This window comes from Xyrauchen texanus, chromosome 4 (assembly GCF_025860055.1).
Source record: "Xyrauchen texanus isolate HMW12.3.18 chromosome 4, RBS_HiC_50CHRs, whole genome shotgun sequence".
Classification (NCBI taxonomy): Eukaryota; Metazoa; Chordata; class Actinopteri; order Cypriniformes; family Catostomidae; genus Xyrauchen; species Xyrauchen texanus.
In genome coordinates, this window is record NC_068279.1 from 27812628 (window position 1) to 27840089 (window position 27462).

The 27462-nt window shown below is 37.3% G+C and overlaps 1 protein-coding gene across 2 annotated transcripts in view; it reads right to left on the reverse strand.

Moving 5' to 3' along the window:
* LOC127636153 (misshapen-like kinase 1) overlaps window positions 1–27462 on the reverse strand; it is a 63206-nt gene that overhangs the window by 22022 nt on the left and 13722 nt on the right. For both annotated transcript variants that reach the window (XM_052116584.1, XM_052116576.1), the window contains exons 3-15: window positions 23520–23702; window positions 23227–23337; window positions 22488–22578; window positions 17063–17193; window positions 16524–16578; window positions 15030–15108; window positions 14073–14248; window positions 13342–13411; window positions 10734–10944; window positions 6192–6302; window positions 5149–5235; window positions 1484–1660; window positions 587–748 (exon numbers count right to left, since the gene is read on the reverse strand). In XM_052116584.1, the coding sequence (XP_051972544.1) occupies window positions 587–748; window positions 1484–1660; window positions 5149–5235; window positions 6192–6302; window positions 10734–10944; window positions 13342–13411; window positions 14073–14248; window positions 15030–15108; window positions 16524–16578; window positions 17063–17193; window positions 22488–22578; window positions 23227–23337; window positions 23520–23702 (1644 nt within the window). The remainder of the gene's footprint in view (window positions 1–586; window positions 749–1483; window positions 1661–5148; window positions 5236–6191; window positions 6303–10733; window positions 10945–13341; window positions 13412–14072; window positions 14249–15029; window positions 15109–16523; window positions 16579–17062; window positions 17194–22487; window positions 22579–23226; window positions 23338–23519; window positions 23703–27462) is intronic.

Below are 27462 nucleotides of genomic sequence, written 5' to 3' on the forward strand. Positions count from 1 at the left end.
GGAAAGAGGAGAGAGAGAGAGAGAGCAGTAACAAGCCGATGTTAACCAAATGGAAACATCAGCATGGGAGTGTGAAAAGGTTGGGCATGGGCAATTTGGCAGAGGTTTAAAGGGGGGGGGGTGGGGGTTTGATGGGAATTGGAAAATGGTCAGGAGTTTTATTGTGAATTGTAAGAGTGTGTAGAGGAAGGGGAAGTAATTTTAGCAGCAGGAATAAAGTAAATTTGGAGAAATGGAAATAGGAGTGTCATACACAGAAGGGAAATGACCCAGGGGTTGAGCAGGAGAGCAAGGTAGGAGATCCAACGCAGGATATACAAGTGAAGAGGATGTCCCCAAAATTGATGGAGGATTACAGAGGAAGCGTGAGGGCCCCACAAGAAAGAAAGAGAAGAAAAAGTAAGTCACTGAACAGAAGCAGAGTTAAGATTTAGCAGACCAGTGCAAGGAAGCATTAAAGAACTAATTGCATCCTGCCATTTTTTTTGCTTTAATATTAACTTGGAGGTCTGAATGATATGACTTCTGAATTCCCTTACTACTTTTATGCTGATTTATAGTGGGAATTAAATAACAGTTTGCCCACCTTTCCCTGTCCACCCTGTGGTTCCACAGGTCTCTGCATGGGTGGTGTCTGAGCAGCTCCTGATTGGTTGACTGATTCAGAACGTGATTGGATGTTGGTGTCAGAGACTGTAGTGCAGATTTTGGGAGAGCCCTGTCTGTTCAATTTACTGCGCTCCTCAACCTGAGAAAGAGACCATTTTTATCCTTTGTGGTTTTTATTTTCCCAAATTCAGCCTCGTATCAGAGCTATCCCAATTGTCATGTATAACGTACAGCTAGTCGGTCATTGTCGCCAAATAAAGGTTTCCATGTCATTGCACAGTAAAATATTGTAACGTTTGGATTTTTTTATGTGACATTGATATCACAAGAACTTCTGTGGCAACTGCTCTTTTAATAGCTGTAGCAGGTTCTTGGCACTTGATTTCATGATATTCTACTCTTGCCACGTTAAAAAGACAACATACATTACACTCTTGCAATCTGGCCAACTGATTTAATAAACAATATCTCAAGATTAATTCCAGTGCACTACAACTGGAATCTATAATTTTAACTACAATTTATAAACTACAACTTTACTTTATTCCCATTTCTTAAGTAGGAAAACACAACAGACCAGGCAGAGATACCCAACTTTCAACCTGTCAAAATGACACAAATGATGGTGAATTAGTTGACAATGTTTTAAAAAAGGTGTAAATGACAGAATATTTTGCGGCTTTCACAATCTCTGTGATCTGAGCTTACCACTTGTATGAATATACAAGCAGTTTTATTAAAGAGAGATATTGTCTTATGACTTCAACAAAATGGCTGTTTGCATGTGTTATGTAACTGTGTTTGTATTATATATATATATATATATATATATATATATATATATATATATATATATATACACACACATACACACCTCTCTAGCCCAGGCTGGTTTGTTGTTCTCTAGGTTTTTGCTGTAGTGGTACATCTGTGGTTTCTTGTCTTGCTGCTGCTGTTGTTGAAGTGAGACAAGGTAAGCGTGCTCCTGCTGCAACTGTCTCTGAAGTCTCTCTGACTGTCTCTGCTCCTCCAGCTGTTTACGCTTGTACTCCTACAGACATGAATACACAATTAATAATTTTAAAACTAGCAAATTACAAAGCAATCAGAATTGCAGGCACAAATAACTAGTCATAAACAACAGTACATTGCCACATGCATAAACACACTAACAAAGATGCAAAACTGACAGCCCCTCCCCAAAACATGCATAAAACTAATGAATGAATTAACAATTTTTTAAAGATTTTGACAAATGTAATGTCTCCATTTAAAAAAGGCAACATTAATACAACCCCAATCTCAAAAAAGTTGAGACATTATGAAAAATGCTAATAAAAACAAAAATGAGTAATTTGTAAATTTGATTCACCCTTTTCTATATAAAAGCACTAAAAGTACACATTATGTGATGTTTCACCTTGTGAATTTCATATATAGATATAATTACTATTATTTATTTTTAATGTACAGTAATTTCAAATCAAACGAGACAATCACGTGTTTACCACTGTGAAACATAATTTCTTCAACTAACATAAATTTGGGCACTGAAGACACAAGTTTGCTAAATTTAGAAAGTGGAATTTTCCATGTAGGTCTTCAGATGCACAATTGTACAGAGTTTTTGTTGGCGTATGGTGTGCTTCATAATGTGCCAAACATTCTCAACTGGAGACAGGTCAGGACTACAGGCAGGCCAATCTAGCACCTTCACTCCCTGCTTACACAGCCATGCACTTGTAATCTGGCCAGTATGTGATTTAAAGTTGTCCTGCTGGAAAATGCAGGTATGTCATTGGAAAAGACGGTGCTGGATGGCAGTATATGTTGCTCCAAATCTGTACATTTCTGTCTGCATTAATGGTGCCCTTACAAATGTGCGAGTTACCCATGCCATGGGCATTGACACACCCCTTGCCCATATAGACACTGGCTTTTGGATCTGACGCTTATAACAGCTTTGATGGTCCTTTTCCTCTTTGACCCGGAGAACACGATGGCTGTGTTTTTCAAAAACTATTTGAAATGTGTACTCGGACCAAAAAACATGATTCCACTGTTCTACTTTCCATCTAAGATGAGACCAAGCCCAGAGAAGACGGCATTGCTTCTGGACAGAGTTGATGTAGGGCTTTTGCATTGCATAGTAGTCTTAACTTGCATCTGTGGATGCAGTGGCAAGTGGTGTTGACCAGGGGTTTTCAAAGAGTTAAACAGTAAGCCCACATCTCTGACAAAATGTATAAGACTGCACACACACCCTTTACACCCACCCCTCTTTAATATATATATATATATATATATATATATATATCTCCACTAAAACAGCAGTAAATTCTGGCCACTTATTTGAAGTTTTGTCAGGTAGTTTCCTCTAGTGTTATAGGCTATTACCAAATTCATCATATTTCAGGTGATAGAGCCATTTTCCAATGATGATCAATAACCTTAAATTCAGTCCGACATGCTATAAATCAGGGGTATTCAAATATAGTATAAATAGGTCTGGTCTCTACCTTTCCTTCCTAGCGAAGATAATAATATGTAGCTTACATGGTGTCAGTAGTCATATGGCTATGAAATTATATATTTTGAATCGTTTGTATAACTTGCCAAGTTGGCAGCAATAGAATATTTTATATTTAATCAGTCGAGGGCATTTGGATATGAATATAAAAATATCAACATCTCGTTTGGAAGCTGAATGACAGCAGTCCAGTTTTTGTGTTTAAATATTTTTACTTTCAGAACATATACAGTATGTATGGGACACAGGAGGCCTTTTGATGGATACTAAGAGTTTTCCCTAAGAGAAAATTTATAAAAATGCAAAAGTCTGAATGGACCATTTTTATATTTTCCTTAAAATGAGAATCTACTAAAAACAAGCAAACAATTTACATAGCAACATTGCATTAAAATACTGTTTGCTTAATTCAAGTATGTTTGTTTATTTTGAAAGGCTCGTAACATGCCGATTAAAAAAGCTAAATTTGGACGGAAAAAATATTATAGTCTAAAGGTGGCATGCTAACAAAAAACATGGTTTAGTTGAACCATCTGAATCACACATCAGACGGATTAAGATAGTTTCACTTGGCTTCACTTTTGTTTTCTGCAGTGCGTTTAAGCGAAATACGCCAGCATCAGTAGTGCTGTCTCCGCTACTGTTGTTAAAATAACCTTACCTGCAACTCTACGTGCAGTAAATTAGGCTTTATGCTGCACATATCAGGACACGTTTTAAGCACACACTTTCTGAGCAAGAGCAGGGAGATTTCATAGAGAAGCATATACAGTCTTTGAGACCGTGCACCCTGTTTTTTTTCCAAGAGTGAGGAACTTTGTGTGCAAGAGGAAAGATTCACACTCTCGCAGCCAGTAGTACATGGACTTGCTCTGGCATGCATGTTGTGCTCTCGGCATTTACAGTATTATAACACCATAGAGCTATGGTCTATGTAACTGGAATATGGAATATGCTATTAATGCTAATTAATTGAATTTTGTTTTCACAATTTTACGATGTCGATTTTACTTGAATTTATCATCAATCTTTATGCCTCCACTGACATGCTCTGGTTTGAAAACCATGGGTGTTGACTGCCCATGTTCATGATATCCATTACAGATGAATGATGTTTTTTAAGAGAGTGACATCCGAGGGATCGGAGATCACGCATATTCAAAAGTTTTTTCATCTTGCCCTTTATACACCAAGATTTGACCAGATTCCTTGAATCTTTTAAATATATTGTGCAGAGGATGAAATGCCCCAAATCCTTCCAATTTGTCTTTGGGGGAACATTGTTCTCAAAATGTTGGATTATTTGCTGAAGCAACTGTTGGCAAATTGACAAGTCTCGAATGATCCTTGCTCTTGAAGGACTAGGCAGTTTTTGGAGGCTCCTTGTATAATATGACATGATTGCCTCACCTGTTTCACATCACCTTGTTATTTCAACTTGTCAAATTGTTATTAGTCTTAAATTGCATTTTGATAAACTATGAAATTCACAAGTTATCATATAATGTTTGGTTGTAGTGCTTTCAAAATATCAAAGTGAATATAAATTTACAAATCACTCCTTTTTGTTTTTATTAGCATTTTACATACTATCCAAATTTTGGGAATTTGGGTTGTAGATTAGCTGATAACAAAACAGAGTACAGAGTAACAATTATTGTGTGTAATCATGTAATATTGTTGTATTTTGCTATGTTGACATTACTACCAATTAAAAAGTATACATATATATATACACATATATATATATATATATATATATATATATATATATATATATATATATATATATATATACATATATATATATATATATATATATATATACACTAAAACATATCCAGGAAATATAAATTAGCGATTCAGCCCTAAATTGACAAAAACACACACACACAGGGTTTTGAAGAAGAAAGTTTAGAACAATCTGGCATGAGATACATCAAATCTGTTTGTACTGAAGCAGCCAGAGCAAAGAAAGAGAGGGAAGGGAAAGAACAGGACTGTGTTACCATTAGCAATGCCTGCTCCTGCAGTAATTGCTGCTGCAGTATCTCCAACTGCCGCTGTTCTTCCTCCAACTTATGTCTTATAAACTCCTACAGAGAAAGAGGGATAAAATGGGGAGCAGTGGAGGAGGAGACTGATCAGAATAAACTCAAAAGTATACCAAAAAAAAGGGAGCAGACAGATACACCTCTCTGTGCAGCTTCTGAAGATAGAGGCAGCCGCAGACATTTTAAATAAGTGGACTTTTTTAAAATGGCTGAAGTCACCTCAATGGAGTGAAGAGATTTGCTGTACATGCTTCATTCAGTGAGCTACCCATTACTGCACTGTGTGCCATGGCTTCACACTGATTTTATAATCTTAAAGGGATAGTTCACCCATAAATGAAAATTCTGTCATCATTTACACACCCTCATGGTATTTCAAACCCATGTGACTTTCTGTCTTTGTGGAACACACAAGATGTTGTCTAGTAGAATGACATTAGTCACCATTCACTTCCATTTTATAGAAAAAAAGATGCAATAAGGTTTATTGATGCCAGAGGTTAAAATATTCAGTGGAACACAAACTGAGATGTTAGGCAGAAATTAAGTCATACAGGTTGCAGAGGGCGAGATAATAATGACAGAAGTTTCATTTTTGTGAACTATCCCTTCAAAATGGTGCAAAGTGAGTGTTCACAAGTGTGTCCTGTCACTGTGAGGAACGGGTTGCATTTCTGTGTGCTTTTCCAGTAGTTTTAAGATGAACAATGGAAAATAGTGTGTGCTGGATGTGTGAGGTCGCTTTGAAGAGCGTGTCCTGTGGCATGTTGTGCACTAATTCATACTGATTGGTCTTTTGTGTTTCTGTCAGTTTGAATTGTATTGAATGTAGGGCTGCACACGCCTAACCCACACATACATTCAGAACTGCATTTGAGAGCCTGCTGCCATGGTAACCACTCCACAGACATTCCAGGGCCACAGCTGTGATGAGTGGAACACCAACGCTTGGCTGCTATTGGCTGGGTGGCTGCAGTTCCATGGATATGATTGGTTACCTGCTCTCTCTCTGCCATCCTCCTGTCCTCCTCTCGCCTCATGTCATCAAGTCTCCTGTGAGGAGCTTTATCCTGTTGCTGCCGCACCATCTCCCTCTCTTTCCTCTGTTGCTGTGTGTGTGTGAGAGAGAGAGAGAGAGAGAGTCACTTTAACATATTTGGCTGAAATAATGAGAGCCTTCCTTTCGCTAAAAATCATAGTGTGCTTTTGAGAAGGGAAATTAAGGGGGGGGGGGCTGATAAATGTCACCAGAGAAGAGTGAGAAAGCCATTGGGCACAGTTATCGCGCGAGAGAGGACAAGTATAGTGATATTGGTGAGTCAGTGCACTGCTGTGTTGTATTTACTGAAGTATGTTAGTGGCTAGATTGTGCAGTGTGCTATTCAGCAGGTGAATATCACCCTATTATACTTTTGGACACTTTTAAGTCATTGCATTAGATACTAAATATCATTAGATAAAAATATCAACATTTGACAAACAGAAAGTGTAAAAAAAACGTTTTTACGTTATTTTTAAACAATATTATCTATTATGTTATAATTTGAAATCTACAAAATTCTTTTGTGAAATGTTCAGCTTGAAAAGTGTATTTGTACTTTATTTCTTTTAAATAAATGCCACTTGGTTTAATGTTTTGTTATATATTGCAAAGGCACGTATGCATACATTTTTATTGTGGCACTGCATGTTTGTTATAGCACTACAAAACTTAAACTCCTAAACTTAAGACCAAAAGCCTAAACTAATGTTCCCAGTATAGAATTATGCAAAAAAAAAAAAAAAAAAATCTGTATCTTATGATTATCCTCACTCATTTGAATTCAATCTCACCAAGGTAAAGTGTGTTTGTGTGTATAAAGAGCGGTGTTTCAATAGCCTCTGCCCCAAACAAGGCTTGATTCCACATGGTATTTATGAATTCAATAATCTGGGACAACAGGATGGGTTTGACTTTAGGCCTTGAACACATTCTCTCATTGTATCAAGGCAGATATGAATATAATGGCTTTTGATGCATATTACATTGCACATACACACAATCCCTTGTGTTCTGGCCTGTTCTTTACACCAGAGCTAAACACGGTACATTGCTAACACTGTTCTACTTTACCGTAATTTCCGGACTATTGAGCGCACCTGAATATAAGCCGCACCCACTGATTTTTAAATAAAATATTATTTTGAACATAAATAAGCCGCACCTGTCTATAAGCCGCAGGTGCCTACCGGTACATTGAAACAAATTAACTTTACTCAGGCTTGTAACAAAAATAAATAGGCTTTAACGAAACACGGTGTGGCAGCGGGGGCGTGGTCAAGCGCCCGTCCGGGAGAGAAAAGGTGCGTACACACTGCCAGCGACATCGCGCGCGACAGCGACTCAATACCATTCATTTTCAATGTGAGCACAGCGACTTCCGGCGACACGAGCTGTCGCGACCGTTGGCGCTAGATGTGGGCGTGTCCAGCGACGCGACAAAGTTGAGAAAAGTTCAACTTTGGAGCGACTAACGGAAGCGACAGCCAATAGGAGAGAAGACGGGAGAGCTCACGTGATCCTTCTCTCTCTCTCAGCTCCTGCAGTAACGGAAAGATGGATGAAAGGCTAATTCTTGCTGTTAGAAATGTTCCAGTGCTCTATGATATGTCTCTTCCCACGTTCAAGGACATTTTTAAGAAAAATACTGCGTGGAAAGGTGTATCTGAGATCGCGGGGATTTAGAGATTTGCAGCTCTATTTCCTTTTCCAACAGCCAGATCACTCGCCTTCAACTTGAAAGCAGCATCATATGCGTTTCTCCATGTCTTTGCCATGGTGAGGGTGACAAAATTACTACCGTAATCAGAATGATGGGAAGTTTGAGCGCGCTCGATTTAATCTAAACAGTAAACAAAAAAAGTTGTTTTGACCTTAACCCGTTCGACAATTTCATTGGTCTAATGAAAGCTTCACGGCGCCAAAAAACTGAGCACGTCCCAGAATGTTTTTTTTTTATTATTTTTTTTTAATAAAATTTGAAAGCGGGAAAAATCCATATATTAGCCGCGTCATTGTATAAGCCGCGAGGTTCAAAGCGTGGGAAAAAAGTTGCGGCTTATAGTCCGGAAATTACGGTACACAGAAATACTAAACCGTAATAATGAGCCTTTAAAATATACATTTTACAAGCATATGCACGAAGCGAGCCACAGCAACACCGGCAAAAGCTGTAATGATTCTGAATGTGTCCGAAAAACCAGCAAAGAGACTGTCTGAACATTTAGTTAATTTATAGAGAGAAATGCACATTAGGGTTGTGCCGACAGACGACGACCTCGGGGATCAACGATGGTCAGAGGGATCGCCAATAGCTGATGCCTTTGACGATGTCAAGACGATATTTGGCTCGTTTACCCATTAATGTATTAAATTATTAGTAGGCTATTATTAGCATCAAATTAATATTATAAATAATTTGCCCACAGACACACACTTAAAGAAACACACTTTATTATTTTATTAAGAACAGATGACAGAAAAGCCGACTATGCGCATGTATGACACGCTGATACAGAGACGTGCAGTCTCGTGGAACACGCGCATGTAAAGGGTTCTCACTCTTCAGATAATTTTTTCACAAGAACAGTATCGTCTATGAGTGCTGCAAATGACCTCCGAAATCTCAGCTCAGGAGATGCTTTGAGTCAGTTCACTTTATTTCCACAGCAGTTCATTGTGAACGCAACTCTGCAGCCTGTAAAATAATACAAAATATATAAAATAATACAAAAACACGTTCACCTCGAACCATGATTTATATTTCAGTGATTATTATCATCATTATGTTTATGATGATAATATAATATGCTTCAACGGATACTTGCCTGAAGTTAAATGGAAAGGACTTTAGCTAAAACTACCGATCAAAAGTTTATGGTCACTTACTCATTCTTTATTTCTTTATTTTTCAAGTCATCACAACTATGGAATAATAGAAATGGAAATTCAAAATAAAGCAAAACTATGTTATATTTTAGCATCTTCAAAGTGGCCACACTTTGCCTAGATTTTGCAGAACTGTACACAACATTTTCTCAAACAATTTCTTGAGGAATCACCCTGGGATGCTTTTTAAACAATATTGAAGGAGTTCCCATCTATATGCTGGTCACTTAGTGGCTGCTTTTCTTAATATTTGGTCCAAGTCATCATTTAAAACACTTTTTTTTTGTTTTTAAATAAAATTGTAGTTTTGCAATTAAATTAATGAATATGTTGGCACAATTATAATTTTGTCTAAAAAAAAAACTAATTTCAAATATTTAAGCATACGCTTTCAGATCAAAAGATTTTTAAGATCATGAGAAACATTTCAGGCAAGGGACCCCAAACATTTGAACAGTAGTGCAGGTGTTATTTTTTTATCACTTCATTGTTTTAAGTGGTTTTTCGTTTTGTTTGGAGTGCAATTTGAATTTAGAAATGTATTTGATTTAAGGTTTTAGTTTTATTATATAATTTCATTTTCAATGCAAAATCACTAAAAGCAAGAATATTCACGATCCCTCAGCAATTGGATTTCTGAGCAACTAAAAAATAAAGCCATGGGCTTCAGCCCATTTGAGCAAAAGAGTGGAAGGGTTATTAGAATGCTCATGAATTCAGAACATTCCCCAGCAGAACTGGGGCCTATAGAGCTTACAACACAGCAGACTGTGTAAGCTCAGCTGCAAAAGCAGATTAAGGCGATACACATTCAAACCGCACTGAAATAACAGCAGTAAGTCAGATCTGGCCAAGAATGCTCAGTCTAATATGACCTCTGAAACCAAGTTAGCATTAGACATAATAATGGTACATGTTTTGTAAAGCAAAACGCATCTTTTCCTTGATGGCACAAGACATATAGTATAAGACTAAAGCTGTCTGTAACAGTTTGGCTGTGACCATTAGAGGGAAATTAAGAAAAGTACCACATGTCTGAATGCAATTTTTTGGAAAGTTTCAACATGAACTGATTCTCTCTGTGGTTGTATCCATTTCAGGTTGCAATCTTGTGAGGGATAGATGCCAGGAATGTGTTGGATTCCCCCCTGTATCAAGCCTGGACAACAGATTGGCTAATACACACAACCTGAAATACGGAAGATGGGTGCAAAGATAATCCAAGGGGCCATTCACAGCTCACAGCATTACACCACAACAGGAACATGGCCTCCCGGTTTAGAACTGGAAATAAATTATGCAATACAAATTGTTTCTACACCTGTATGACTTTATTTAGTGGAACACAAAAGGAGCTGTTCGGTAGCAGGTTATACTCAAATCACTATTCATTTTCATCGCATATTTTTTCATACAATGTAAGTGAAGGGTGTCTGAGGCTAGCAATCTGACTAACATATTCTTTTGGGTTCCCTAGAAGAAAGCCATAGGGGTTTGGAATGATGACAATTTGTATTTGTGGTTGAACTATCCCCTTTAAAAGGTTTAAAAGACTGCCTTTAATATTCTCTGAAATAAAAGAGATCATGTTCATGTAAACGTGAATATATACCTCTTCTAAGCGCCGCCTCTGTTCTTTCTGCTCCTCTATCCGTTTCTGTCGGTCATGCAGCAGCTGGCGTTTGTGCTCCTCAGGGTCTCTACGCTGAGCAGCGAGCTGCGCCTGCTGTCTCTTTAAGGCCTCTGAGCGCTCTTTATTCTCCTGCTGCAGCCTCAGGAAATCCCTCCGCAATGTCGACTCACCCGGAACATTCAGAATTGAGCTTAAGATATACGTAAACAGAGAAATAGAGGAGAGTCAGCTGGTATAGTCTAAACACGGTTTAGAATTGTGCAGACTTAGGCAGAGAAGTTCTGTGGTTTGAAAGAGTTTATTTTCATTACTCCTTAAGTTACATCATTGGCATCCACTTGCTCCACAAAACTAATCAGCAGGGTTGCTGCAGAGTTTTTAAAATCAAATGTAAGACTTTTTAAGACCCTTTTCAAGACCTGAACAAATAAAATAAATACTGTATCCTGTACCAAAACATACCAACACAATCTCAAAATAAATTATGTATTACTTAAACAGTCAGGGGCACACATTCAACATGGCCTTAACATTGTTTATAAGTGCAACAGGGTAGGCTATTTGCAAGTTTAAAATACTCAAGACATGTTTTCCACACATCACATTAAAATCGGTTTATTTACCATTATGTAAATAAATACAAATTAGGGGTTGATCGATATTGAATTGTGCCAATTCGATAATGTGTTGAAAGAGAGCCAGTTAGTTTATTGTAAATTGGTAGCCTATATTAAATGTTCTTAGTCTTTCCTTCCTGTGATGGGGAGGGCCAGACAGAGGTCCAAACTGAATTAAATTCAAGATGCACTTTATGGAGTGTTTGATTCATAGTGTGGAACTTTTAACTTTAAAGACTTTGAAATACACCAGGGACTCTTATTTTTAAATGTTTGTGGTTCACTGCTTGCAACTGCTCATTCAAACAAATAAGGGAAACAAATAAGGGAAAAATGTGCACTCCAATAATCTCCAATGTATTAGAATATAAACAAAGTAAAAAACAAAAATTATTTCATCAACACTATATCGTCATCATCAACAGTTGATCTTTAGTGGCCACTTGTCAGAAATTTCCTATATGGCTTGATTGTGAACTGCACTGCAACAGCTGAAAACACTCACAAGCCACCACATGCTTGGAGAAAATAAAACAGTTCTAGGCTTTCACTCTGAGGAACACAGCGTATTTAATTAAATCATATTTCTTTTGATGTTTGATAATCACATTAGGTCATATCACGATTCTTGTCTTTCCACCCCCAAAATTAAGATTTTTTTTTTTATAAAAATTAAGACTTTTGTTAGGTCTATTTTAAGACTTAAGGATCCGTGGGAACACGGAATCAGATAATGTTTTAATGGAGCTCTTTGGGGAACCTTCTATGCACATACAGTAAAAGCCTAAACAGTTCAGAAATGTATCCATTAAAGGTGATGGGTTTAATTTCTGGGCCAAAATAAAAATAACTGGGAATAAGTTTCTCAACATTCCTACTGCCTCGATCAAATAAACAAGTAGTCTGATCTCACCATTGGTGGACAGAATGTCAGACTGTTTAAACAAATCTGTTTAAACAAATTTAAGCAATCTTTTTAGGCAATCTTTTGAAAGCTCCAGAGTGTACACTTTATTTGGGAAATAGATTTACAAATGTCTTAAAGTTGTCTCAAGCAAGTCTCTTGTCTTTGTTGCAGAGTCAAACCTTACATCTATTAAGGTCAAGTCTAAGTTAGGCCTTAAGTCTTTTGCCACGAGTCCAAGTCAGATCTCAAACCGCTTTTGGTAATAGTTTTCTGTTTTATCTTAAATACCCTAAACTTTAAAAATACTAAATGTTTATTTATCATCCTCTTCAGTTGCCGAGAGGGAGATCGCCCACCTAATCGAAAACAATAAAACATTGAACAACTTTAGTCAAATTGTCTTTCTGTAAATGCTCACTCAAAAGAAAATATATCCTTATTTTAATGTATTAATTGAATGGGTAACTATGGTACAGTAAACAGGGATTTGTTTTCCCCAACGCACAACCACACTCCCAATGTATAGCACGGTTACATGTTGATAACTGTATTAATATCTACTTTTAGCATTGTTATTACATTTTTCTACCATGCTTTATGCTAAAATTTCCACATAAGGTCAAACCGTTTTTAAAATAGAGGTTACATACTTGTAAACTGCAGTACTTATCGGCTGTTAATGTTTTAAACCTTGCAAATAACCACACCTTCTTTCAAAAAATGACTGTATCTAAACATCTAAAATAAACTGTTCATTACAGAGGAAATAGCTAATCTTGTATATCTCAAGTCTCAAATGGAGTCTTACTCAATTGTTTGAGATTGTCAAGTGTGACTTAAATGAGTAAAAAGATTAGTTTCTCTGTTCTCTACACATTAAACTGCGATAGGAGAAATCATTTGAACCTTTGAAAGTACTTAACCTTCATGGGATAACAAACCACCCAACTTTGGTTATACATGGCATACAAAGATGCAGTTTTGAAATGATTACCAACTCAATTTCATACTGCCATTGTGGTGTGGTGTTCAGTTGATTAAACGCAGATGCTGCTGTGTTTACCTGGACTCTCTCTCATCTCCTCTGTTCTCATCCTCTTCATCACTACCGCTGTACTCATACTCTGTCTCCTCTGAGGGAAATCAAGAGAAGTTGAGAAAGAGAGAGAGGGGGCAAGAAAATAATGAGAAATGCTTTCAACATTAGTGTCACATGTGGCACTCTTCTTTAACTGATACTGCAAGCCCTCTTATAAGACTGCTGGAGGCTGTTGGCTGGATGCTTCCATTTTTTAGTTGTTCCTTATTCTTTTTATGCAGAAACAAAAATAATTCAAGTCTAGCTGAGCTATTTGATTACAAAACTAGGCACAGATCTGATGTGTTACTGTAAATGACACGTATAATGCATGAGTGACATTTTAGTTTGAGTTCTAATTGGACGGGAGTCTTATAGTGACCATACTGAACAAAGGCAGGTAAACAAACTATATTAAACGTTCTGGCTCCACCCTTAATACCACAGAGCTCCTATATGCAAGCAGACGGAAGCATTGAAATGTAATGACTCTGAAAACGAAACAGATTCAACTACTGGATTAATTATTCAGCTCTTGTAACAGAAAATGTGGAACAGAAAGCTTCTCTCTATGGCTTCTATGATTGAAGCTGGAAAATATAGCTGAAAAAGTGGGACCATCATTATAGTTTTTTTAAGTACAGTCATTGGTAAAGATGATACAGTACAACTCAAAACAACACACCAGCACAGTGCATAAACACATATATACATACCCTTTTCACCACGTTTCTTGCGTGTACGGTCTATGTGATCTTTTAGCTGGATGCGGACCTGTCTCTCTGTGGGCTGGTCCCTGATGAATGAGTGCTTCAGTAGCTGTTCTGTGGAGGGACGACTCGGATATGACTTTACCAGACAACCCTCAATGAAGTCTATAAACTTTTTGGACCTGAAAACAGAGTAAAACAAACAAGACATTAATGTGGATGCAAGTTCTACAAGAAAAATCTGATACTCCCTAGTTTACTATGTATAATATATACTTCGAATAATATTACTGGAATGCTTTACTCCATTTGTTCACAGCGTTCCAGACAAGATGGCAATTTTGGCATTTCTAACTGACATGCAAATCTTTTTCCTGCTTCAGCTTTGTTTTGAACTATTTTCAGTCGTGAACATAAAATAGACAAAATAACTGGCTTTATTGTCTCCAAATTGTCCAAACTCAATTTTAACTTCTTGTTTAGAGAACTGCTGTACAGTATAAAAATAATATCACACTCACAACCATGCTGTTGCACTGAATATGATACTGCTGAATTATAGATTACAATCTAATGTTTTGGGGACAAAAAATAATAAAATCAAACAAATTCATACATAGCAGGTAACATTGAAAATACAACAGGCCATTTTAAACAGGAGGGATCATTTCTTGCACATCATCACTAACAAGAGACAATGCATTAAAACGAAACATGGCTGCCTTTTTGAAACCCAGCCCAACATATTGAAGTGAAGCTATTGAAGTTTAACCAGCATCTAGGGGTTTGCTGGTTTCATTGCCTGGCCAAGTATTTAGGCCAACTAACCCCCTTTTATTAGCAGGGATGACAACGTAGATGTGATCATGCAGATGTATGCAGTATGTGTATATATAAACAGAGGAAAGGAAAGAGGGAAATTAAGCTTGATTTTAAAATAACAGCTGAAAAGATAGTCCTCACCATTTCTTGGACTTGAGTTTAGGAGGAGGGTTGCGTGGGATAAGGAACAAGGCTCGCATGGGATGCATGTCGCATAACGCTAAGAGAGAGAGAACAGAAATCAAACAAGCTGATACAAGTCTCTTGCACTCATACACCCAATTATCAGACTGACTCAAGAGGTGACAACAATTCATGACTGTAAGCAGAACAGTGACTGAGCCGGTGTTGCACACTGTCCGTGTGAGAGGGTGAGTGTGTGTATGTGTCAGAGAAAAAGGGAATAAGACTAAGTGTTGTGCTGCATAAGTTATAACAATGGAGTATGGACCAACCTCTACCTCTTATTTTCTTAATCAGCTGTGTGAAAAAACTAAACAAAAGACAATGTTTTTGTTTAAATTTAAAATCCATATCAGGGCCATTGTCAGGGGGCACAACTGGGAATATTGTCTCACTGTTGTTCTAATGTAATGAGGGGGACCAACTAAGGTCGTCAATGATATAGCCCATACATCGTGCCACTCACACACCCGTACACATTTTGGTGGCAAATGACGGTCCTGCTCTATATTTTTTAATAAAACCTATGGCAAACATTGTTTACGCAACTTATGACCACAGATCAGGTTTTGTTTTATTTAAAAGAAAAGTTAATCCAAAAATGAAAATTCTGCCATAATTTCCTCACCCTCATGTGTTCCAAAGCCATATGACTATATTTCTTATGTGGAACACAAAAAACAGAATTTTCATTTTTGGGTGAACTATCCCTTTAAATGAGGATTTAACGATTTGATATCCTATCCTAAAATTCACTGTGGGAAATATGCTGTGCTCAAATTGTATGTGGCCTCGGTAGCTCAGTAAGTTGACTACCACCCCTGGAGTCACGAGTTCGAATCCAGGGTGTGCTGAGTGACTCCAGCCAGGTCTCCTACACAACCAAATTGGCCCGGTTGCTAGTGAGGGAAGAGTCACATGGGGTAACCTCCATGTGGTCGCAATTAGTGGTTCTCACTCTCAATAGGGCGCATGGTAAGTGGCACATGGATCGCGGAGTGTAGCATGAGCCTCCACATGTGGATTCTTCGTGGTGTCATGCACAACGAGCCACGTGATAAGATGCATGGATTGACGTCTCAGAAACGGAGGCAACTGAGACTTGTCTTCCGCCACCTGGATTGAGGTGAGTATCTGCGCCACAATGAGGACCAACTAAGTAGTGGGGAAATGGGCATGCAAATTGGGAGAAAAGGGGATACAAAATTTTAAAAACTACAAATTGTAAGTGTAATAGGATAAAGAAATCAAATAAATACATCCCTATTTGATTATTCTATTAAAAACAGGAGTTGTACTGCAACTGTACTCTAGTGAGTCTAACAGCATTAGCACAGGAAATTTGTAGTTATTTTAAGAGATGTATTCTTCATCTTAAACCCGTATCTACAATGTAATGTGAGGTTGTATCTGTAAACACACAGTGACGTCATGTGTGTAACAGTAACTTACGAGGAGCTCCTTCAGCCATCTCTATTGCAGTGATGCCCAGAGACCAGATATCACTCTGTTGTGAAATAAAAGATTATCAATTCAATTAATTCGAAGTCATAGATGCTGAATCATGTGATATACTAAAAGTTATATCGGAAGTAAATAAACACAAACGCATATCCACAATGAGTACTTAAAAGTAGTTTAATGCGTCAGTGTTCCTATCCCTGTGGATTCACATCTAACCAGATGCCAATGTAGAAATACCCTTTCAAAGAGATAATTGACCCATTATAAATGTATTCAGCAACAAAAAGTTTTAGATAATAGGAGTCTTCATCTCATGTGAATGTACGTGATTTGAAACATATTGGTTGAAATATTATTCATTTCATTGGAAGTAAACATTTTTTGAGTGGAAAAATCTGCTTAATGCACAAGTAGGACACAAAAAAACACCAAAAACTTCTAATACAAGCAATAAATGTAAACAGTAAGTACAAATAATTCCCCTAGATCCACACAGACAAGCATTAATAGACAGAAGATCATTTTACCCGGTAATCATAGGTGGAGTCTGGATTCTCATCACAAGCAATGACCTCTGGGGCCATCCAGTATGGAGTGCCAATGAAAGTGTTCCTTCTGCCTACTGTACGATCCAGTTGTGCGCTCACACCAAAATCCACTGCCGAGAGACAAAGAGTGAGACAGACTTGACAGGTCTCCTTTTATGCAATAAATCTTAATAAAATAAATAAACAAACATTACAAAATTTGTTTACAGTCCCACAAAACAGTATTATATGAGACCCGAGCATGGCTAATGCTGTGTGCATTTTCATTTCTCTATTTGATTTGTAACTAGTAGCACCTAATAAACATGAAAAAAAAAAAACATTATAATATTACACACACACACACACACACACACACACACACACACACACACACACACACACACACACACACACACACACACACACACACACACACACACGTATATAGCCAGCAGGTGGTAATAAGTAAATGTCCAGCATTGTCCAATCACTGCCAAGTGCCAACTAGGGCTGGTATCGATACAGATTTCCGATTCGGTTCACAAGCTCTCAATTCAATTCAATTTTGATATCGATTCATATGGGTATATTTCAGTTATAATGTCACTTTTGCTTATATATGAAATGCATTCTCTCCCAGCTAATTCTGTGAATTATACAGGGGACCTCTCGGACTAGGTACAATATGAAAATATTATATTTAAATTTTAATATAATTAATAATATTTTATTAGTTTTTCATCATTTGTCACATTTGAGCTTTTTAAATATTAACAAATCAATGTATTTAATCAATAAATATAGTTTTATATTGCATTTATTATATTTTGTAAAAAATGTTTGTTTAATTGCATAATTTGTACTATTTACATTGATTTGTTGAACACGTGCTAAAAAAACAGTACTGTCTTTTTAAGGGAATCCTGCATTTCTTTAAACAGCAACTTTAAATAAGCTTCTATTATGAGAGAGACTTGAATGGCTTTAACTCATCTGTGCTATGTCTGATTAGAATTGAATGTTTCTTTTTTTGTTGCCATGATCAACAACTGACTGTAACGAATAGAAAGGGTATTAAAGACATCATTCAGTAACAAATGGGTCACATGTATCTTGTCTTTAACAAACATTAAACTCTTTCCACTTTTACTCTCAATCTTGCTGCTGAATACTCCACCACTATGCTTCACTGGTAAGTTAAATCTGAACATTTACTAGCCACTTGCAAAAATATACACACACATTTTAAGTCGCATAAAGCGAAATTTGGTTGCACAATGCAAGTGATTTTACAGCCGTGGCCAAAAGTATTGGCAGTGACAAAAATGGTGTTTTGCAAAGTGTTCTGCTTCAGTTGTTGTGGTGTTAATTCACATTGTTTCTAGATTATTGTGCAGAGTGATATGCACAATAATAAGACGGACTTCAGAGGATGAAATGATGCCAACTCCAACCTGCATCACCTCGGTCTATTTATGGACTATGATCTTGAAATGAAATGCTTAGACTAACTATTGCCAATAAAAGCCTTCATCAGCCAATTAACAAGGACAATTGCATCTGTGAACTTCTGCAATTAATCAAGATGGACTTCAAAGACTTTGGTCATTAATCTTACAGTTCAAACACAATCGATGTTTAATCACTGACCCGTAACACTTAGTTTAATAATTTTAAACCATGATTTTACCTATACATAATTAATATTTACATTACATTCATAATGTTAGCCAGAGGGGAACTGGCCCCCACAGTGAGTCTGATTTCTCCCAAGGTTATTTTTCTCCATTAATCTACATCTTATGGAGTTTTGTGTTCCTTGCCACATTCGCCTTCAGCTTGCTCACTGGGGTTATTAATACAATTATCATTTAATTATTTTTAAACACTATTAAAAATCGTATTTTATCTAAATTACACAATGATGATTAATCGACTTTATAGACATTACAGTTTTATCGTCTGTTAATGCTAATATTCTGTAAAGCTGCTTTGAAACAATGTGTGTTGTGAAAGGCGCTATACAAATAAAATTTACTTGACTTGATCAGATGCATTTTAAATAATTGCAAAAAGCTTCATGGGCCAAAAAAATTAACTTTAAATCACAAAAACTCAAATTTCACAGTTTTTTTGTCCCTGGCACAAAATGACCAGCTAACATAATTTCACTAATCATATCAGCAGCACCTGGGAAAGTGTGAACAAGTACTAGTCAGGTGAAATCACTCTATCATTCTGATTGGATTATAAGAGCAGACTGATTGCTATAAAAGGAGGGAAGAAGTGCTTCCAATCATTGTGTTCTTGTTAGCAATGTTTACCTCTAAAGTAAGACTTGCAGCCATCATCGCTTTGCATCAAAATTGCCTCACATGCAAGGACATTGCTGCAATGAATATTGCACCAGAAAGAACCATTTACCGGATCATCAAGAACTTCAAGGAGAGAGGTTCAACTGCAGTGCAGAAGGCTTCAGGATGTCCCAGAGTGTCCAGCAAGCACTAGGACGTCTCCTCCTGAGGAGTCAGCTACAGAATCGTGTCACCACCAGTGCAGAGCTTGCTCAATATTGGCAGCAGGTTGGTGTGAGTGGCCTGGTGTCAAGAAGGGCAGCAAAGAAGCCACTTCTCTCCAAGAAAAACATCAAGGACAGATTGAAATTCTGCAGGAAGTACAAGGATTGGACGTTATTTATTGAACGTTATTTCCTCTGATGAAGCCCCCTTCCGACTGTTTTGACATCTGGAAAATCAATAGTCCGGAGAAGAAAAGGTGAACGCTACCATGAGTCCTGTGTCATGCCAACAGTGAAGCATCCTGAGGGCATCCATGTGTGGGGTTTCTTTTCATCCAAGGGAGTGGGTCCTCTCACAATTCTGCCCAAAAACACTGCCATGAATAAAGAATGGTATCAAAACGTTCTGCAAGAGCAACTTCTCCCAACGATCCAGGAGAAATTAGATGATGGTCTGTGCAATTTCCAGCATGATGGAGCACCATGTCACAAGGCAAGAGTAGTAATGAAGTGGCTCAGAGACCATTACATCGAAATTTTGGATCCATGGCCAGGCAACTTCCTGGATCTTAATCCCATTGAGAACCTGTGGTCAATCCTCAAAAGGCGAGTGGACAAGCAGAAGCCCACAAATTGTGATCAACTCTGAGCACTAATAAGGCAAGAATGGATCGCCATCAGTCAGGACTTTGCCCAGAAGCTGATATCCAGCATGACACAGCGAATTGCAGAGGTTATGAAGAACAAGGGTCAACACTGTAAATATCAACTCTTTGCATAAACTGAAAGACAAGATCGGTGCCATGTTGTTTTGTCATATGACAAAACTCTCCTGACAGCCCAGAGAGTTCTGAACTGAGACCAGTCGGTTTAAATTAAATTATGCAAATAAATACTATTGAATTAAAAAAAGTAAAGGAAATGTAATTTATTTCTGAAAGTCGATGGGCTGCCACCGTTACAGCGTATAGTGACAAAACACAAAGACAACTCATGAGGATTCGGGTCACACGAGGATGTAAAAACACTAACTATTTAAAACATGTAAACTCACTGGCAGTCCCAGGCAAAATTTGCAAATTAGGGCTGCACGATTTGGGGAAAAAAAATCACATTGCGATTATTGAGGTTAATATTGCGATTGCGATATAATAAACAAATGGTAACATGAATCAACTTGCTTGGTTTTCAAGGAAAATGTACAAATAGATTACTGATAATGCTGAAATGTGTATTTTTCAACTCAAACATACAAACTAGCAACAACAACAACTATAAATGCACAGTGTTTTTAAATTAAAATATTTGTACAAAATTAAATATCTTTGCATTACTGCAAACTTGTTATTTTCTCAGTATTACACCTAAATAAAATAGAACAATAAATAAGAACATACAAATTTTCACGAAAATAAGATTGTCCAAACAAACAGGGACATTTAAGCAGGATGTAACATGTACTTTGTATAACCTCTTTTGAAAAGGAAACAGGATATAAAAGTGTGGTTCACCCAATCAAACTACTAAAACTGTTATATATACACACACACACACACACACACACACATTTTATTTTTGTTGTAATTTTAATGTTATTTTTCACATAAGATTGATCAAATGATGATCTCATCAATGATGCAACACGTTGCAAGTTGCAGACAGCGGGGGTGAGAGACGAGCATCTCCGTGTTAGTGCGCATCAGCCGGTGGAACTTTAAATCTCCCGGTTTCGACTCCCGCTCAGATTGGGTCTCTTCCGCAACTGGTTGAAGCAGCTCTGACCGCACAGAGAATGACAGTTTTGGAGTTTCAGCTTATTTACATGCCACGCTCCCGTATTATATGAACTTTAATTAAGGATAAAATAAAGATATATCACAAAGCTGTGATCTGTGTTATCTTTTCTGGCCACCAGTTCAGTGTCGGTCTGCTCGGCATCCATCTTCACCTGATTTCCACCCTGAACACCGGAAACTCACATGACCACACGTGCCACTCCCTAAACTGAGACTGACTGATCATCTTTTTATTAGCTGTGTAGAAAATGGGCAAACAGCTCTCAGAGAGAATGGGCTGTCACGTTATTGCATGCACTTATTTATTTAATAAAATCGCAGCATTTTGCCGTCATAAAATCGCACAGGCTGACATCGCGATTGCGATTTGATATATCATGCAGCACTACTGCACATGCTTAACTTCATGGAAAGCTCTGCAGATTTCCACAGAATTACAACACAAATCATTCACAAAAGTTCAACAAATTCCACACCCCTTGCATTATTATTAAATATTTTGTCTAATTTGATAATGCTTTCAACTACCAACAAGAGTCCAGTACTCTCAGTTCCATTTAAAACATTTTAAATGTGTTAAAATGCTTCATTCTACAGATTTTCCCTCAAAATCAGAGCAGGAAAAGCAAAAATGTCTGCAGATTCCATCTTTGCCTCCAAATCGGATCGAGATAAAAAAATATATGAACTTCAAAACAGAGAAAGAGAGTTGGTGATAGAGCGATAGAGGTTTGTACTATTATAGGAAACCCTTTGCATACAAAATTATTTTAATACCTGTTGTGCAGCTACGATGTTTTATATCATGTAAATCTCTTCCTTCTTGCTCGCTCACTCACACTCACATCACGTTGTGGTGAGTGAAGATATTTTTGTCATGGTGTCAGGCCTATATTAATAAGCCTTGGTGCTTTGCTCTAGTTGTAAAAAATTATGTTTTCTAATCAGACAGGATATAGGCTAGACACGACACACTCACACACTCTCTCTCTCTCTCTCTCTCTCACACACAAATAGCAATCAAATACCACAGTATTAGACAGAGCAAATACAAAGTGAAACTATTATACACCTTAACCTAAAAAACAAAGCTGACTCACTCACTCACCGAGTTTCACCTCTGCATTCTCTGTAAGCAGTACATTCTGTCCCTTTATGTCTCTGTGGATCACTTTATGAGCATGGAGGTGAGACAGACCCTGATAGAATGGGGAGCAGAGAGACAATGTTTTCTGGCTGTGTAAAATGACATTCAATTATGTATAAAAGACACAAGTTAATGTGATCTGTAGGGATATAGCTGTGCAATGTAATTCAGAAAGCTTAATGTTAATGTATTTCAGAAATGTGTTTCATAATGGAATGTGTTTCAGTTGTTAATTTTGTTCTTCCAGAAGTTACAAGAACTGTATGTTCTTCAATAAAAATGCATCTTAAATATGAGATTTATTAAAGCACGATAAAGCTTATTAACTTACTTTAAATAACTTGAAGTCATCTTAAGGCCCCCTTGATGATGATATAAACAATCAAATCATCATACTAATGCATTAACCTTACAACTGTATGTGAATGTATTGTGCAAAGTGATTTCACTTAATACATCTTGTGCTCAGATGTTCATGATATAAAATATAACAACTGAAATAACTATAGAGTTGAGCATTAACTTGGGAGCAAATTTGGAGCAGTGGGTGAGCAAGGAATGGAATACGGAAAACCCGAAGTGAATTGGAGCAGATTGATTACAGAGTGCTTTGAGTAGGGAGGGGAAAAAGCTGTCGCTCCATTCCACTCACATACACTGATGTGCACTTTTGTTATTAAGAGTGTGCAATTTGTCTCACTCTCAGTATTTCTCTGCAGATATACGCGATCCAGTCTTCTTTCAGCGAGTTTCCTTTTGTGTTCTTCACCAAGTCTGTTACTGAGCCAGCACCACAAAACTCCATCACCAACTACACAGAAGCAAACACAATGAGAAGAGTACAGTACATGCTGATACAGGACCATTTTCCCCCAAAATAAATCCCATGACTTGTCATGCTAAATTATTTTCTGTTTAGACAGTAGCTGCAATTGATCATATTGTAAATGCAGGAGTTTTTCCTGCAGGTAATACAAGGGATAAGGCACAGACCCAGAGCTGGTCGTCGTGTCCGGGTGGACTTTTCTTTACGAAGGCTCCATAGTAGGTGGCGATGTTTCTATGGTGACTGTACTTCTTCAGCATATTAATCTCTGCTTTAATCTCCTCCTCTTCTTCTTCAGTCACATCCATGACCTTTATAGCAGCCAGCTGACCTGTCTTTACGTGACGACCCTAAGAGAGATAATTTCAATAGCATAAATTAATATCTTACATTGGTAATAGTCCTTACTCAAAGTACAATCTAACAAAACAAGGCTGTAAGGAATGAAATTATGATGAAGTTGAGCTGACAAAAATGCAACGAATACTGATGAAAATCTTTCCAAAATGTTCCAGCAGATAAGATTTTTCAATGTTTTGTTGGCTGAATGACTAACTTCCAGGTACAAAATAATACAGCTTCTGTACTCTCTCACTGCCAGTTGTCCTTCACATCAAATTACCCATAAATCTACTTTTGCTATACCATGGTACAATGATGTATCAGATGTTAATTCCATGGGACTTGGATATATATACTATGGTACTGATGATCACCATATTCATGTACCATTGTGCATTCACACTGAACACCCAGGTCCAAGCCAAGGTACTTCTTTGTTAAATGTAAATTTGATGTCTCTGATCTCTAAAGATGTATTGCATGCCTATTACTGATCCTAAACTGATTATTAGGCACATTTTCCACACTCGTCTTGGCCTATATTCTATTTATAGCCGTCTATTAACAAAACTAAAGACAAGCTAGATGCACTACAGCTGAACTTCACACTTCTACCTATAAGCTACATACAGTGGTGGCCAAAAATATTGGCATCCTTGGTAAATAGGAGCAAAGAAGGCTGTAAAAAAAAAAAATCTGCATTGTTTATTCTTTTGATTTTTCATCCAAAAAAAAAATTCAAATCACTAAAATCGAACCTTAAATTGAAGTAAAAAATTTTAATGGGAAATATCATCATTAAATATTTGTCTCAAACGCATTGGCCATAATTATTCACACCTTTTTATTCAATTATTTTTGCAACCTCCCATTGCCAGCTCTGAGTCTACTCTTATAATGCCTGAAGAGGGTAGAGAACATCTGGCAAGGGATCTGAGACCATTTGTCCATACAGAATCTTTAGAGATCCTTCAAATTCAGAGGTCCATGTAGGTGGACTCCCCTATTCAGTTCAACCCAAAATTTTCTATGGGGTTTAGGTCAGGGTACTGGGATGGCCATGACAGAACCTTGAATTTCTGGTCAGTGAACCATTGTTGTGTTGATTTTGATGTTTATTTTGGATCATTGTCCTGCTGGAATATCCAATCAGGGCCCATTGTAAGCTTTCAGGCAGAGGCAGCCAAGTTTTGATTTTTATCTGTTGGTATTTGAAAGAGTCAGTGATGCCATGTATCCAAACAAGATGTCCAGGACCTCAGGCAGAAAAACACAACATTAAAGATCCAACAACATATTTAACTGTAGGTATTGGGTACTTAATCTATGTGTGCACCCATCTCTGGTGTTTGCTGCCAAAAAGCTCTTTTTTTTTTTTTTGTTTCATCTGACTATGGAACATGGTTGTATTTGAAGTTCCATTAGTGTCTGGCAAACTGAAGATGCTTGAGATTGTTGTTTGATGAGAGCAGAGGCTTTTTCCTGAAACCGTCCCAAACAACTTGTGGTGATGTAGGTTATGTCTGATATATATATATTTTTTATATTACTTCTTGACCCCAAGACCCAACAAATTTCTTCAATTCTCCAGCTGTGATGGGCATTTTCAATGCTTTGGCTATTTTCTTATAGCCACTTCCCATTTTGTGAAGCTCAACATCCTTCTTCCGCACATCAGAATATATTCTTTAGTCTAACCCACTGCTCATATTTATACCCCTGTGAAACAGGAAGTCATGGCTGAACAATTTCATGTTCCTAGTCATCCAGGTGCACTAAAACATTTAAAATATGAATGGGAATATATTTCAGATATACTTTTAATTTCTAGGGGTGCCAATAATTGTGGCCAACATGTTTTGGAGAAAAATATTGATTTAATAATGAGATATTTCCCCTCTTTCAATTGTTTTACTTTAATTAAAGGTTAGATTTTTGTGATTTTTTTGAAAGGTCAAAAGGATAAACGATGCAGATTTTTTCTCATATTTACCAAGGGTGCCAATATTTTGGCCACCACTGTATAACCATCACACAACAAACACTGAATAAACCACACATCCATTATACACCAGCATACAATCTATATCCACACTATCTCCTATAAATTATACATTTTCCAAACAGTAGATTATGAAGTATAAATTACACCCTAGACAGTCTTTGAAGAATACTCATGGGTTAAAATCACTATATAAGCCTGTCACTACATTATCTGTCCGGTTGAGACGACATCTTCATGTCAACATTGTGTGTAGTATTGACAGTTCAGTGCAGAGCTGCAGTGATCTGAAGGACTCCATGCATTAGTGCAGGGGTTCTCAACCTTTTGCAAGCTGGGCCCCCCTAAAGCTGGTTCATTGCAGTTGGGGCCCCAGTGCCCCCCGCCCCGCCCCATGCTTTATTGTTGTTAATAATAATAATAATAATAATAATAATATTATTATAATTGGCAGTAGCACCAGACTTCTAATGTGAGCTTGCAGGCATTATTATTATTATTATTATTATTATTATTATTATTATTATGAGTAGTAGTAGGCCTATCATCATTACTAGGCTATTGCTATATAATTATATGAGGTTACATGCTTTATTGTTATTATTATTATTATTATTATCATCATCATCATCATCAGTAGGCCTATTATCATTACTAGGCTATTGCTATAATTGGGAATTGGCACCAGACCTCTGATATTAATTTATGCTTTATTATTGTTATTATTACTAGGCCTAATAGTAGGCATCATCTGCATTTTTTACAGAAGCTTGCTGGTAGGTGACGTTAATGTGAGACCTGAGCCTGCTTTGCCTTGCAAAGATCCTCAATTCTTGGCTCAATGTTTGATAAACATAGCCTCAAATCATCCTCGATTTGTGCAGGATTGCGGTATTTCGTTTTGAGTGGTCATTTTTGAGAATCCTGCCTCACACAAATATGTCGACGCGAAAGGAAGGAGAATCTTCAAGGCGACGTCATAGAGTTCAGGGTATTCCTGCATCAATGCTGCCCAGAATGACGAAAGAGGGCAGGAGCTAAAGAGTTCCTTCAGTCTACTGTCACTCTTCAGCTCAATAAGCTGTTCCTGCATATCAATTGATAGCTCATTTGCTGTGCACACAAACGGATCTCGAACCCATGCAAAAGAGCGATAATCCTCTTTAAAGTACGTCGCAAATTGTTTTCTCATTGCTGACAGGTGCTCAGACGCTGATTGAAATAGGGAGGAGAAATGCGTGTGACGTGCCTGCATCAGTGATAAAGTCTGCAAGGCTGGGGAACATGTCGCAGTTCCCTCGACTGATGCGGCCATGCCAGAGGTCTAGTTTTTGTGTGAAGGCGTGCACTTTGTCTGCAAGGAGCAAAATATGAGTTTCATGGCCTTGCAAAGACAGGTTGAAATCAAACAAATGAGCCGTTTTCTAAAGTCTATGAGCAGCACTACACAAATAAACTAAATTGACATACTGCAGTTAAATTTCAAAATGTGGCGTTTTTAAATTTATAACATTTGAATACAGTTCAGCAACATACATCACACGACCTGACGACCAAGACAGCTGACAATTGACCATCACTTAATTTACCATCACCTCACGATTGAAAATGTGACACTGATTTCATATGACAGTTCAACAAACAAGTTAATAATATTAAGTCATTTACATTTTAGACGAAATAATGACTGTTTTGGTCTATTTTAGCAGCGAAAATAGATCCGATGAATCCAAACAAAGATCACAGCATAGCCATAGCGCATCTCA